The following is a 16,021-nucleotide window of genomic DNA, read 5'->3' as shown; positions in this document are numbered from 1 at the left end:
TAATATCCAAAATCTATAAAGAGCTCACCAAACTCCACACCCGAAAAACAAATAACCCAGTGAAGAAATGGGCAGAAAACATGAATAGACACTTCTCTAAAGAAGACATCCGGATGGCCAACGGGCACATGAAAAGATGCTCAACGTCGCTCCTCATCAGGGAAATACAAATCAAAACCACACTCAGATATCACCTCACGCCAGTCAGAGTGGCCAAAATGAACAAATCAGGAGACTATAGATGCTGGAGAGGATGTGGAGAAACGGGAACCCTCTTGCACTGTTGGTGGGAATGCAAACTTGTGCAGTCACTCTGGAAAACAGTGTGGAGGTTCCTCAAAAAATTAAAAATAGACCTACCCTATGACGCAGCAATAGCACTGCTAGGAATTTACCCAAGGGATACAGGAGTACTGATGCACAGGGGCACTTGTACCCCAATGTTTATAGCAGCACTCTCAACAATAGCCAAATTATGGAAAGAGCCTAAATGTCCATCAACTGATGAATGGATAAAGAAACTGTGGTTTATATACACAATGGAGTACTACGTGGCGATGAGCAAGAATGAAATATGGCCCTTTGTAGCAACGTGGATGGAACTGGAGAGTGTGATGCTAAGTGAAATAAGCCATACAGAGAAAGACAGATACCATATGGTTTCACTCTTATGTGGATCCTGAGAAGCTTAACAGAAACCCATGGGGGAGGGGAAGAAAAAAAAAAAAAAGAGGTTAGAATGGGAGAGAGCCAAAGCATAAGAGACTCTTAAAAACTGAGAACAAACGGAAGGTTGATGGGGGGTGGGAGGGAGGAGAGGGTGGGTGATGGGTATTGAGGAGGACACCTTTTGGGATGAGCACTGGGTGTTGTATGGAAACCAGTTTGACAATAAATTTCATATATTGAAAAAAAAAAAGAAAATTTCCATTTTCTTTTGGTAAACAGTCAGTAGTGGAATACCAGATCATAGAGTATTTCTACTTGTCAAATCACTTTGTTTTATACCTGAAACCAATGTAACAGTGTGTGTTAACTATACTTCAACGAAAATAAAAAAGGAAAAAAAAAAAAGACGAGTGTGCAGATGTTGGGTCAGCGTGGGTTCTAATCCCAGCTGTACCATCTACTGCTTGTATCACCTTAGGCAAGTTAGTTAAGCTTCCCGTGACTCGGTTTCCTCCTCTGTAAATGGAGATAATAATAGTTTTCACCTCAGAGGGCTGTTGTGACGACTGAGTGGGTTGATATGCCAAAGACTTAGAACGGTGCCTGATATAAAGGAAGTGCTAGTAAATTACACGGCAGTTAACTTGAATGAAGACGACTGGAATGCCGTGAGATAATAAACCTCACAAACATGCTGCTGAATGGCGAGGGTAAGTCCCACATGCACCTCACTCCTCCTTGAACTACTCTCCTGATTGAAACGAATGAGTTCTGACAAGTCCTTGAATGCCAGAGGACGGAAACACCACTTACTCTCCCAGACGGTGTATTTTAAGAAGTTGCAATAAAGATATGACAAGGGTGGGAGCAACAGAGCAGGTGAGTGGCACAGATACACAGAAAGGGACAGAATCCCAGAGGCAGGATGTCTCCAAGGGCAGGAATTCTGTGACTATCAGACGACGGAGTGGGGGCTCTCACCCCGCCGCTTTTTGAAGGCTTGTTCTAGGGTCCATTGTGTGACTGAAACATTAACTGCGACATGCAAAGAGGTCTCTGTGCATTAAAAAAGATGTAGAAGGGCCAAGAGACACCTGAAAAGATGCTCAACTTCACTCATCCTCAGGGAAATGCAAATCAAAGCCACAATGAGATAGTACCTCCACCTGTCAGGGTGGCTAAAATCAAAAATATAAGAAACAGGGGCGCCTGGGTGGCGCAGTCGGTTAAGCGTCCGACTTCAGCCAGGTCACGATCTCGCGGTCCGTGAGTTCGAGCCCCGCGTCGGGCTCTGGGCTGATGGCTCGGAGCCTGGAGCCTGTTTCTGATTCTGTGACTCCCTCTCTCTCTGCCCCTCCCCCGTTCATGCTCTGTCTCTCTCTGTCCCAAAAATAAATAAACGTTGAAAAAAAAATTAAAAAAAAATATATAAGAAACAACAAGGGCTGGTGAGGATGTGCAGAAAAAGGAACCCTCAGGCACTGTTGGTGGGAATGCAAACTGGTGCAGCCACTCTGGAAAACAGTGTGGAGCTTCCTCAAATAATTAAAAATAGAACTACCCTATGACCCAGCAATAGCACGGCTGGGAATTTACCCAAAGAATATGGAAACACTAATTCGAGAGGATAGGTGCACCCCTATACTTACGTGATTTACAATAGCCAAATTATGGAAGCAGCCCAAGGGTTCACCTATTGATGAATGGATAATTACTCAGCCAAAACAAAGAAGGAAATCTTGCCATTTGTAACGACATGGATGGACTTTGAGGGTATAATGTTAAGCGAAAGAAGTCAGTCAGAGACAGACAAATACCATGATTTCACTTCTATGTGGACTTTAAGAAACAAAACAGACAAACAAAGAGAAAAAGAGACAAACCAAAACACAGACTCTTAGCTATAGAGAACAAACTGATGGTTACCAGAGGGGAGGAGGGTGGGGGGGGGGGGATTAAAGAGCACACTTACCATGACGAGCCCTGGGTCATGTACAGAATTATTGAATTGTTGTATTGTACTCCTAGAACTAATGTGACATGCTATGTGAACTATACTGGGATGTAAAATTTTTTAAATGAGAAAAAAAAAAAAAAGATCTAGAAGGATCTAAGCAGAGCCCTTAGCACTGGCTACAGGAGGGAGGCTTAAAACAAAACAAAACAAAACAAAACTCCATTTACTTTTGCATTGTTCGAGCTTTGTGCAGTGAGAAAGAGTTAATTGCTTGTGAAATACTAGAAAGAAAAAGTGATTTGCCCCTAAGAGGTCCTCAGTAGATGGGCGTTACTATTATTCTTTACAAGGAAGACAGACAGACTTCTCAGCAAGCACAGAGGCGCCCAGGAGGGGAAGGCAGTCCCGCCGGCCTGCTTTCCTCACACAATGCAGCTGGGCCTTCTATGAGGCTCACTGGCTCTACCTTCAAAGTGTACCCTGAACCCATTCATACTGTCCTCATCACCCAGCCACCCGCTGTGCTCATCCCTCGTTAGACACAACGGTGGTCTCCCTGTTGCTGCCCTTCCCCCTCCGACTCACTCTGCCCAGCAGCTGAGTGAGGTTCCTTAAAGACCCCAGCCGGGTAAGGGCGCCTGGGTGGCTCAGTCTGTTGAGCGTCTGCCTGCGGCTCAGGTCATGATCTTGCAGTTTGTGGGTTCGAGCCAGCTGGGAGCCTGGAGCCTGTTTCAGATTCTGTGTCTCCCTCTCTCTCTGCTCCTCCCCCGCTCATGCTCTGTCTCTCTCTCTCTCTCTCTCTCCTTCAAAAATAAATAAAAACATTTAAAAAAACCCAGCCGGTCGCTGATGCTTACCAAGCAAGCAGTTCCCATGTGTCAGACTCTGTGATAAACCGGTCCCTCTAGCTCAGTTAATCCTTTAATGACACTGGGAATTCGGTACGAGACAGAATTTCCACCTTACAGAGGCGGAAACAGAGGCACAGAGCATTCAGTAGTTTGTCCCAAGTTCGTGGCGTCACGGGTGCACCATCTGACCCCTGCCTGCCTCTCCAGCCTTGACCCCCACCCCCTTCTCCTCGCCCCTACTCCCAGGCCCCCTGGCCGCTCCTCCACCTGGAACGTTCTTTCCCCCATCTTCAAACGACCTGTGCTCTCATATCACTCGGGTCCCCTGTTTGAATGCCGCCTTCTCCGAAAGGGCTCAGAAGTTCCCCCAGGGAACCCAGAACCAAGGCCTTACCCATTTCAATCCCGCAGATGACCAGGGCCGCTATCACTGCCCCCGCCGACGTCCCGGCAAAGCGATGGGTCGTTTCCAGCATCCGGGGGGCCAAGTCTCGAAGGGCATCCACGGCCCCGGCCTGGTAGAAGGAGAGAAACCCACTGCCGGAGAAGGAGATGGAATGCGGAGTGTCTGGGTCCCCCTTGAACACCTGTTCTTCCATCTCCTTGGCCCCTCAGTGCTTGCCGCTGGCTGCTGTCCTACTGGAACTCAGGGCCAAGCTCCCCTGCCGGCCCGGAGCCTAGAGTGGGGCCGTCTCTCCCGGGTCGGCTGGGACACTCACGGGCGGCTCAGGCAGCCACCGCCTGGGCTTGTCGGGCTCCTCCGGGAGGCAGTCCCAAAGGCCGGTACAAGGTCTCGGGCCCAGGTCGAGGGGCAGAAGGCACCCCGAATGTGCGAGCGGCGTCCTGGACCTCCGAGCGCGCCTCTGGCTTCATTGTGTGGCTAGGTTCATCTCTGGCACAGACTCCTCAGCCCTTGTCCCGTGCTGCGTTCAGCTAGCAGACCGGCAACTGCCACCAGGGCCATCCCAAAGAGGCAGGCACTGCTCAGCTCTCAGCCCAGGAGGCTTCACACACTGAGTTGCAAAACCTCCACTGATGGTTATCATAGGGTGTCTCTGACACGCTGCGGCAGCAAAGGAATTATGTGTTGGCCTCCCTCCAAGAGGATGGTGTCCCCTCCCCGACAGGGGCAGGGCCGGCAGGTTGGCTATGGTCTTTGAGGGGGACCCATTCACTCTACCCGTGCCCCCCAACAGCATCGCCCCTCCCCAGGCTCCTTCTCCAGGCTCTACGGGCCACGCAAGGCATGTCACACAATTGTTTTTATTGCTCTTATGCAAGACCGTGTGTGTTTGTTCACGTGTTAGGACTGGCCACGGGCAAAATTGTAAAGGAAGAGAAGTCAGGCTTCAGGGCCCCACCCATCACCACCTCAGCATCTCTCCCCACCTTTCCTCTCCAGCCCTGCACTGACCCACTCACGCTCAGCACCCTCTCACCAAGCGCCAGACTTCCATGCTGTCTCCTAAGTGTACAGGAAAAAAGTCAACCTGAAATCTAGACATTCTAAGTGATGGGAGCTTCATACCGTGTGCTCTTCTGATGATAAGTTGGAGAGGGCCAAATTTAACCCCGAGAATGAACAGCCTTGGGAGGCCAGACAGGGGGGCACTGGGGTCAGGGCCGAGAGGTGTTTGGAGCCCAGAGGGCAAAGGAGGTGGTGCGTGGGGACCAAGGTTGGCTCCAGGGAGCATCGGTCATGCCCCTTCTGGAGCTGTGTAATGTGGCCCGGAGAGGAGGGCCCTTCCTCAGCCCACAGATTTCTCTGCCTAGGATACCACAAAGCTGCAAAGTGGCAAAATCACATCTCTCCCCTCCCCCCAACCCAAGACCATACAGTGGTAGGACCAGAATTAGCATTGAGACACCAAGTCCCCCACTCGACGCTCAGCCCGGCTCCACACTCTGTTAGGATGCGATGTCAGTGCTTCCCCCTGTCCCAGGGAACCCCCACCAACTCGTGGCCCCACGGATCCACACTGGAATCCACAATGAGGGCAACACCCCGGATTCAGTTAGGAGGAAGTTTTCTCTCTTGGGTGGATAGTTCCAGATATATAATTGTCTCCTCCATCTGGGAAGGGACCTTTTGATTAACTGTGTGTTGTAACAGGGACAACGTGTGCGCCCGTGAGTACAGACAGAGGGACGCGAGGCTTTACCGCTGGTGGGCAGGATGGCGGGACGTGACAGGTGGAGTCCAACCAGCTTTCGGAACATGGAGACCCTGCCTCCTTCCTGGAAAACCAGGTCAGCTCCACTGAGTATTTGCGCACCCAGCTCTGTGTGGGGGGCCCGGGGGACGGGAGTGTGTAGAAGCACCATCCTTGAACTCAGACACTCGCAGGCTTCTTGGGAATAAGGCAAAGCCAACGTGAAACAGCCAGAGAAGCACACACGGCAGTCTATAATTAAGGACCAAACTGCGCAGAGCTGAGATTCCTGCCAGGGAAGTTAAGATCCGAGGGTGAGTAGCGTGGGCTGGACCCACCAGAGAAGCCATGCGGTGGACCCCTGGGGTGGGGGGATTTGAAGAAACTGGGAGGAAGAGGGAAGGTATAGTGGCAAGGAACAGTACAAACTCCCCGCAGAAGGCGGAAAGGGCGTGATGGAGGGCAGTTACCCAGGATGAAGGGCTTTGGATCACACCGACACGAGTTGAATCCCAGTTCTGCTATTTATTTATTTTTTAATTTTTTTTATGGTTATTTATTTTTGAGAGAGAGGGAGAGACAGAGCACGAGCAGGGGAGGGGCAGAGAGAGAGGGAGACACAGAATCCGAAGCGGGCTCCAGGCTCCGAGCTGTCAGCACAGAGCCCGACGCGGGGCTCGAACTCACGAACCGCGAGATCATGACCCGAGCCGGAGTCGGACACTCAGCCGACTGAGCCACCCAGGCGCCCCCTCCCAGTTCTGCTATTTATAGGGAGCGTGACCTGCGTGTGAGGCTCCTGGCCTCAGTTTTGCTCATCTGTGAAAGGGACGATAGTACCTATGCTGTGGCTATAAAGGTTAAAGATACGGCTGTAAAATGCCTGGCACGTGGTACCTCTGCTATTATTAAGGGGTGGTAAGGGTGGAGGCTTCTGGAACAGATGGACCTGGGAGATAAGATAATAGAAACGTGGGCTCTGAAGAGGGAGGCATGATCCACTCTCGACCTTCGGGAGCTGGCAGCGGGCTCGGACAGGGCAGTGAGACCAGGCCTGGAGGGTGGGGAAGGAGAACAGCACTGTATCCTCCTAGAGATGTTGGTGGCCAGGCCAGCGCCGAAGCGGAAGGAAGACGAGGTGATGAAGCCAACGCTGCAGAGACTCTCATGACCAGGTGACTGGTTGGGTGAAGAGGGGTCACTGCTGATGCCTCGTTCTCAGCCTGGGGGTCGGGAGGGGTAGGGCGGCCTTTGCCTAACTGGAGGAGACTGGGACAGGGCGGGGGAAACTGAGTTCACTTGAAGACGTGTCTGAGAGGACAAGACGATGAGGGAGCTGGAGGGGGAGAGGGGGGAAGGGAAGGCTCCGGAGAGGGGGCAGAGACCCCTGCCATTGAGGCAGGAGAGAAGGGTAAGCATTTGGAGGTTGGCACAGGGTTCCGTTGAAGAAAGACAATCTCGGGCCGGTAGTCTCCTTCCAGAATCATGTTGCCATCCCCAAGGAAGCAGGAAGCAAGACCACCTTGCTCTGCACAGGCTGCGAGGCCTCGGGAAGGCTGGGGCCCGCACCAGGAGCCCCCACCTGGCTCCAGACCGCCCCGGCCTGGCTGTTGGGTCGGGCTGTCGTCTTCGCTGAGGGCACTTATCTGCCGGGGACGATGGAGGCCCCGGCAGGTGCAGCACAGCCTCTCTGCAAACGGGCAACCCAGAAAGTCAGGATAGCCCACGAGGAGGCCCCGTGGGCGCTGCTAACGTGTTCCCCCAGTGCTGCCCCCGGCGGACTGCTTCTCGCATCTTCTCCTGCGCCTCGGAGTCAAACCACTGGGAAGGTTCATCTCGTTTCCCCTTGTTCCGGATGTTATACTGAAAGCCCCGAGAACTCCAAGTGGACGACGTCAAGAAAGGATCCCACTGCAACATTTCTGCGCCTCATTTTTCAGGTCAGCTCACAATCCTCTCAGGTGTTTTGAGCGAAGTTAGCACGGCCCATGTGACTCATCAGCCCCGGGGGCAATCACAGGCAGGAAGAGGAGACTGCTTACCGCACACAATCCCGTCAAGATGACCCCAAATGAATTTATGGAAGACCCTGCAGTTCCCATTCGTAGAAAATGTGTGAAGCCACCCAGGACATGGCTCTCGGGGAGAAGGGCAGCGGGGAGACTGAGTTAGCCTTTCACTGATGATGCCCCGCCCTCTGCTTAAATGTTGTAAAATATTTCTTTAGTGAAGAGACTTGGTTGTTTCTTGAGGCGAGAGAGTATGAAGGTCACAGCATCGCCCGTGAATAATCTTGCCGATAATGTTTAACCCGAATCTGATTAAGACTTACTTTCCAGTTTACAGTGAACGCAGAGTGTGAAGGAAAAAGCTAAGGGTGCCGGGTGAAAACAACCAGACAGATTGCAACTGTGGGCAGGGCTGGTAGATACTGTTGTTGCTCCACAACAGTCGTTCCCGGGCCACTTGTTCTTTGGCCACTTCCCTATAAAGCAGCTAAAAGACCCGATACTTGATTTCCCGGTGCGCTGCCCACCCCCCTCCCCCACCCTTGCATCTAGAAACAATCATGAGATCCTGTTCTTGTCAATATGAAGTAAGGGGAAATCTGCTAGTGGCTTCTAGGAAGTATTTTCCTCCTTGGTGAAGGAAGAAGGTACAGAGAGAAAGCCCCTTTGGCTCCATCCTCCATTTTTCCTGTCTGAGATGCTGCCCTGTGAGAATGTGATGTTTGGAGCTGTGGCAGCCATCTTGTGCCCATCAGGCGAAACATGGTGGACACATGGATTTTATTCAGTATCTATTGCTGTGTCACAAATTACCTCAAAACTTAATCTCTTAAAGTAACATTTATGATTGTACATAGCTTCTGAGGATTAGGAACCCAGAAATGGCTTATTTGAGTGGTTCTGGCCCAGGGTCTCTCATGAGGTTGTAGTTAAACTGATTCTCAGGGTTGCAGTCATTTCAAGGGTCATTGGGGTGGGAGAGTCCACTTCCAAACACACTGTCATGGTTGTTGGTAGGCATCAGTTCTTTGCTGGCTATTGATAGAAAGCTTTGATGCCTTGCCACATGGATCTCTTCAGTGGGCTGCTCACAAGATCACAGTTTGCTTTCCCCAGAGTGAGAGATGCAAGAAAGTGAGAGAGAGAGAGAGAGAGAGAGAGAGAACAGTGTGAACCCACGTTGGGGATTGTAGTCTTTTTATAACCTAATCTCAGAAGCGATGCCATCCTTTCTATCATATTCTATTGGCCACATTGATAACCCTGGTAAAGTGTAGGAGGGATATGAATACCAACGTGGGAACTGTTGAGGGCCAGTCTGGAGGCCAGCTACCACACTGAGGATAGCAAAAGAGAAAGAAAGAAAAAGCCTGAGTCCATGAGAAGATTGTTGACTGACTGTACCTATCCCCCAACCATTTTGTACCCTTTCTATTATGCCAGCTAACTGGGTATCTCAAATGTTTAAGCCACTGTTGATTTGATAGTTGCTGCGAAAAACCTCATGGCTAATGCAAGGGCTATTAAATATTTCCAGTAAAATGTAAACTTGATCTTGAAAAGAACAAATAAAATATGCCATGGGTTTTTAGTAAAAACAAGAAGAAATACTTTAAGGTAGTTTGTTATGATAGATGAAATCATCTCGATTTGTGAAAATTCTGAAAAATTTAAAAATTTTCAGGAAATTTTTATAATACCTTTTAGAAACTGCTTATCGCCAATGACTTTTGTTAGAAGAAGTAGAATATTTTTCTCTCCGGTGTTCCTCCTGAAAATGAAGTGGGGCTCTTGTTAATTAATCAAACAGGGCTCTAACACGCATCAAACATGCATCTAACACTTTGATGCATGTGGCTTGATTTCTGGATACTTGATCGACTATAGCTGTATTCTCTGTGTGGTGCAAAGGTTCACACCTTTTCTAAAAAGTCAGCAATTTTTAAAATTAAGGCTGAGGGAGAGAGGACAAAAATGTGACACAAGGGAGTTGGGGACAGAGCTTGCTGGCATGGTGTCACGGTGTCCTTTATATGACCTTGAGATAATTCATGCAGCCTAAATCATATCTTCCCATTATGAAATAGCTCCAACATAAAATACCAAAAATAGAAGAGCAAGTATCCAAGGACCTACCAGACGTATTGAACAATCTTAACATTTCACCACATCTCAGTCAAATATTTGTTTGGTTTTCAAGAAACGAAATATCGCAGATAGAGTTGAAACCTCCTTTTGAACCCTTCCCCTCTTTCCTAATCTTATCCCCCCACCCCACTCTCCTTCCCACGGGAAACCAGGTCCCACATTGGACAGAATCTCTCTCTTCCATGTTTTTATAGTTCTATTACACAAATATGATTTATAACCATGTATACTGTTGTTTCATAAATGTTTCTAAATTTCACGTAAGCAAACCCATTGATTTATTCTGCGATTTGCCATTTTCATTCGGGTTGTGACACACGGTTCTCGTCTTTTGCATTTCGCTGCTTTTGGGTAACCCATTATGGGACCGTGGGACAACATATTTATCATTCTCCTACTGACGGACATTCTGGTCATTTCCAACACTTCACTATAACAGCAATGCTGAAGTGGTCACCCTTGTGTACATCTCCCTCTGTAAGGTATGGGAATTTTTCGGGTCTTGGTATGGGTGTATCTGAATTTATGGAGGGGACTGAGTGATGATGGGAGATCCCAATGCCATTGAAAGCAGATTTCTATTACAGTGGTTCCCCATAACAGTGGCGATGAGCCCCAAGATCCCCCCAGTGGATCCGCCAAACCCTGAATAGTAGTGAGCCCTCTATGCATTATGTTTTTCCTGTATGTGCGTACCTATGATAAGGTTTAACTTATTTTTTTTTTTCAACGTTTATTTATTTTTGGGACAGAGAGAGACAGAGCATGAACGGGGGAGGGGCAGAGAGAGAGGGAGACACAGAATCGGAAACAGGCTCCAGGCTCTGAGCCGTCAGCCCAGAGCCTGACGCGGGGCTCGAACTCCCGGACCGCGAGATCGTGACCTGGCTGAAGTCGGACGCTTAACCGACTGCGCCACCCAGGTGCCCCAAGGTTTAACTTATAAATTAGGCACAGTAAGTAAGAGATTGACAACAACGATAATAAGACAATTATAACAAAATCCCATAATAAAAGTTTTGTGAATGCGGTCTCTCTCTCAAAATATCTTACTATGCTGTGCTCACCCTTCTTCCTGGGCTGGTGTGAGATGACAAGATGCCTACATGAGGAGATGCCGCGAGGAAAATGGCGCAGGCGTTGTGACGCAGCGCCGGGCTACCACTGACTTTCTGGCAATACGTCAGGAGGACGGTCACCTGCTTCCGGACCGTGGTCGACCACTGGTAACTGAAACCACAGACAGCGAACCAGTGGTTGGGGTGGCAGGGGGACGGGGGTGGGGGGTGACGCTGCACTTACATTTCCAGAGACCAGGGCACATGCAGGCCCACCTGGGGAAGCAATGGGTTTGGTCAGGAAGCAGAGGGATAAGGGGAAGGCAGGGCCCAGAGCCTTTCCTGTGTTTTCTGCCAGAAACACAAGGCAGGTGGGAGGAAAAGCTTGGGTTGGCTAGTTTGAATAATGTCAGGGGCTGTGGACCATAGGAGTGGCCTTTAGCTGTCTGGTCCCTGGCCCTGGGTGACTAGGGCAGAGGAATATTGCCTCCTGGAGTATAGGAGCCCACGGAGGAGGTGGGTCGGAGTGTGGGCTTGCGATTGCTTGCTGGCATAGGAGAGGTGTTTCCTCGAATTGGCTAGCCCTGGGGGTTTGGGGGCGTGGGCAGTCTCTCCTCAGTCAGAGATGCCACACAGGCCAGAGCAACAAGAATATACAAAATAAGAAAATAGAGTTAATGCAGAGGGCACTTCTCCAATCGGACTATTGCTCTCTAGAATGGTTGGGCCAATTTACGTTCCCACTGAGAGTTTATAAGAGATCTAATTGCCTTGTTTCCCTTGTATTACCAGAATTTTAAAAATTGCCAATCTGAGTGATGTGAAACGCTATCTCATTGTTCACCTGACATTTTCCTGGTTCTTTGTGAGGCTGGGCATCGTTTCATCCATCCCTTGGTCAATCCGGTTTCCTCTTCTTTGAATTGCTTTTTCTTAGCCTTTTTCCTTTGGGGGTGGGGGCAGTATATGTCTTTTGTCAGTAAGGAATACATGTCGGTACGAATACTAGCTAATATTAAATGCGTCGCAAATAGCCTCTCTCAGTTTGTGACTTGTAACTTAAAAAATTTTTTTTTAAGTTTATTTATTTTGAGAGAAACAGAGACAATGCAAGTGGGGGAAGGGCAGAGAGAGAGAGAGAGAGAGAGAGACAGAGAGAGAATCCCAAGCAGGTTCCTCACTGTCAGCACAGAGCCTGATGCGGGGTTCAAACTCACGACAACATGAGATCATGACCTGAGCCAAAACCAAGAGTCGGAGGCTTAACCGACTAAGCCACCCAGGCACCCCTTAATTTTTTTATGCTGTCTCTACAATACAGAAGTTTAAAATGTATCATTCTTTTTCCTTTATGATTTACGTTTTTGTGGCTTGAAGTCATAAAAATGCTTTCCCATATAAAATAGAATCTTGGTTATTTTAAATGATTTAACCATCAAGCCTAAGCTATCGGTTCAGTCTCCGTCGAAAAACTACAGTCTGGTGGGCAATTTGGCACCATCTATTTTAAAATAAATACTTGTAGAAATTTATCCTACAGACATACTCACAAGAGTCCCCAAAAATATATGCACAGGGTTGTTAAATACAGCAACATTTGTAATAGCAAAAATCTAGAAGTAACTAAATATCCATCAGTGGAAAGAAAGCTAGCTAAATGAATTATGGCACAGTCATATAATGTAATTCTCTGCAGCCACAGAAAAGAATAAGGGAGATCTGGATGTGCTCATATGGAAAGTTCTCCAAGATATATTAGTAAGTAGGGAAAATGAAAATAAAAAACCAAGGATCCAAACAGTATGCTATCATTTATGTTGAAAAGAAAAAAAAAAAAGATTCTCTGTGCACGCATGTAACATTTCAGAAATAAAACTGAGGGTGGTTACTTTGGAGGAGGGGGACCGGGGTTTGAGGGCGGCAAGGAAACCCATTTTTCATTGCCAATCTTTTGTGCTGTTTTCACTGTTATTTCCATTCCTGTAAACAAAGCAGTATCGTTGTGGATGGTCCCATTTGCTGTAAGTTGCTATTTGTTTTGGCATTTGAAATATTCCGAGGTGAAGAGGGCCTCTCGTTCCAATAGCGGAGATGAAATTGAATTATTAGAAATGGGGCAGGAGACTGGGCATCCGCAGGACAGTTTCATTACATGTGTTCTGGAGCTGGGTCGGAAGGGCAGTGCTCCCAGCAGAGAGCAAGCCGGGTGATGAGATTCAGACCCGCCGCTGTCTGGGGGACAGGGGGGTTGTCTGAGAGACGAGGGGGATGGGGCACTGAGAGATGTGGGGGGAGGGGACACAGGAAAGACAATGGAAGGTCGGGGCAGGTCTGAGCCAGGAGGATCCACCCAGGTCCCTGCAGTCTTGGGCTGTCTGAGTCCCGAGGTCTGGGCCACCTTGCGCTGCTTGGCTGCAGGGTGAGAAGAGGCACCCTTTTCCCCAGTGGAGGAGGGGAGCCCCCAGCTCAATGCTCCTGGCAGGCAGTTCTCTGGAGAGGAAGAAAAGCCATGCTCAAAGTAGGAAAATGCTCAGCCTGCAAACGAGCATTAAAGGCACTTGAGCCTACCCTGGAGATTTAAGAAGGAAAAGGAATCAGGTCAGCAGTCATAGAACAAAGACGAAAAGTGCTGCCAGGGTTAAACCCAGCTGCTCCTTTCAGGGCAGAGCAGTGTAGCTGGTGAGGGGCCCGGGCTCTGTGGGTTCGAATCACAGCTGCAACGCTGCCCGCTGACATGTTACTTCACATCTCTGTGCCTTAGTTTTCTTAGCTATAAAATGGGAAAATAATTATATTTACCCCCATAGGGGGGTTGCCCTGGCATATAGTAAATGCTCATGAAGCGTTAACCTCTGTTCTTCTTTCCTTATTTACCACCTTTGTAAATTCACCGTGGCTGAGGCCCTGGCAGGGACAGGGTCAGCACATGTCTGTCAGACACGTCTGTCGTGGGTGAACATTAACCACGTTCACAAGCCTGATGAGTAAACTGTAAGCCAACTTGTCCATTTACATTGGCCAGCACAGCGGGTGGGTCCATCATCCTTCTCTGTGCTCCCCATGTGGGAACCTAGACTGGTGCTCAGAGGCTCCCCGGGGAGTAGAAACGGTTCTGTGCTGTTATTTGTTTCCACCTGCTTGCCTGTCAGCCCCTTAGGGGAAAGCACTTGGGTACACAGGAGGATCACAATTCATGGCTGTCAACAAAGTACTTGTTGAATGAGTAAATGGTCACAGCGCGTCCCCTGTCATAGCGACACTAGAAATGATCTGCGTGTTGGACAACAGGGAGTTATTATTAAATGTGGTCCAGTCACCCCACAAAACCACACAGTCGTTGAAAAGGACAATTACTGCAGTTATACAGAAAGATCGAGTTACGCTTACGATGTAGTCTTAGAAAAACAACAGAAAACAAAATAGGCTGCACATGATGTTGATCCATCTTGGTGATATTTCGTTAACTGAAAAGGCAACGCTCAGAAGAGGGAGTATAATAAGCTACCATTTGTGTCAGAAAAGGGGCAGAGAATATAAGGTTTCACGCTCAATTATAAGCATAAAATGCTTGTGAATGACACACAAGAGACTGAGAACACTGAGGGCCGGTAGGGAGGGGACAGAGAGGTGAGCAGTGGGGGACAAGTCACTGACAATTCTTCTGTACCTTCTGAATGTTGAGCCATCTGAGAATGTTTCCAATTCAAAAAATCAAATAATTTCAAATACCTGCTGGAAAGAAAGAAAGAAAGGAAGAAAGAAAGAAAGAGAAAAAAGAAAAGTTTAGGGGGTGCCTGGCTGGCTCCATCAGCAGAGCAGACGACTCTTGATCTCAGGGTTGTGAGTTCGAGCCCCACGTTGGGTGTGGAGATTACTTCGAGAGAGAGAGAGAGAGAGAGAGAGAGAGAAGTAAAATAAAACACTTGATGGTACATAGCAAAGTAAAACAGATCCATAATTTTTTCCTACTATATTCCTCAATTCTAAGGTATGGGTTTTGCTCCCTACATTTTAAAGTCCCTGATATCAGAATGAGTCTCGTAATCAATGGACATCCTTAATAGGTTCTTGCAGTGGTTTCTTTTTTTTCCCTAAAATGCTTTTAGTAAACGGATGCTAAGTCTTAACATTGATGGTATTTTAGAATCAAGGAAAAACAGTACATAAAAATGTGGCGTGTGGAAAGGGATTGTAACAACAAAAACTGTTATGTGGTGAGGTGATGGGGATCTTTCTACTTTACAATGGTCCTGACTTGTATTTTTGTATCATCTTTTCAATAGTTTGTGGAGGTTTTTTGTTTTTTTGCTTTTTTTTTTAATATTTATGTATTTTTGAGACAGAGAGAGACAGAGCATGAATGGGGGAGGGTCAGAGAGAGAGGGAGACACAGAATCCGAAACAGGTTCCAGGCTCTGAGCCTGACGCGGGGCTCGAACTCACGGACCGCGAGATCGTGACCTGAGCCGAAGTCGGCCACCTAACCGACTGAGCCACCCAGGCGCCCCTGTGGAGGTGTTTTAAAACATATTTTAAATCATTTTTTTAGGACAATCAATGGTTTGAAGGGAGCTGTTCCCCAGCAGCAGGGGTTAGCTAACCCGCAAAGCGGTAAATCCAGGAAAATCACCCCTTCCTCAGCTTAGTTTAGTTTAAATAATTATCAGAGCCAAGTCCTGGGCCCTCCATTCAGCTGTGGTTACAAGGAAAGACTCACTTCCCTGGAATTTCTTCCAAGATACCACCTTCCAGGAATCTTGCTTAGAAAATTGATAAACACTCACTCTGCCACCAGGGGTGTTCATTCCTGCAATCGGTTCGGAGGTTTTGGTCTGAACCATCGCCACGGTTCACAAACATTTGTTGAGTTGAGAACGCTGATAAAACCCAGTGCCCGCTGGTCAGTCTGTCATTGCAGTGAAGCACACGGAGCGTCGTAACCAGAAGGTGGCCCAGGAAACCTGTTGCTTCCACTTGAGCCCAGTGTGCTGAGTCTACCCTACAGGACGCAGTTCTGACATGTGCTCTGTGGGTAAAGGATTTCTTAATCAAATGGACAAGTGTAAGAAATACCGCAGATGAGAGGCGCCTGGGTGGCGCAGTCGGTTAAGCGTCTGACTTCAGCCAGGTCACGATCTCGCGGTCCGTGAGTTCGAGCCCCGCGTCAGGCTCTGGG

At 48.5% G+C, this 16,021-nt stretch overlaps 1 protein-coding gene across 2 annotated transcripts in view; it reads right to left on the bottom strand.

Moving 5' to 3' along the window:
- The window catches only part of PNPLA1 (patatin like phospholipase domain containing 1), a 49,269-nt gene extending 44,723 nt beyond the window's left edge, over positions 1-4,546 (bottom strand). The window contains exon 1 of one of the 2 annotated variants that reach the window (XM_043592982.1): positions 3,872-4,546. In XM_043592982.1, the coding sequence (XP_043448917.1) occupies positions 3,872-4,076 (205 nt within the window). In that variant the 5' untranslated portion in view covers positions 4,077-4,546. The remainder of the gene's footprint in view (positions 1-3,871) is intronic. The other variant, XM_043592981.1, reaches the window with a different exon arrangement.
- Positions 4,547-16,021: the final 11,475 nt, after the last annotated feature.

The sequence above is a fragment of the Prionailurus bengalensis genome, chromosome B2, assembly GCF_016509475.1.
Source record: "Prionailurus bengalensis isolate Pbe53 chromosome B2, Fcat_Pben_1.1_paternal_pri, whole genome shotgun sequence".
Taxonomy (NCBI): Eukaryota; Metazoa; Chordata; class Mammalia; order Carnivora; family Felidae; genus Prionailurus; species Prionailurus bengalensis.
This window is presented reverse-complemented; position numbering and strand designations above follow the sequence as displayed.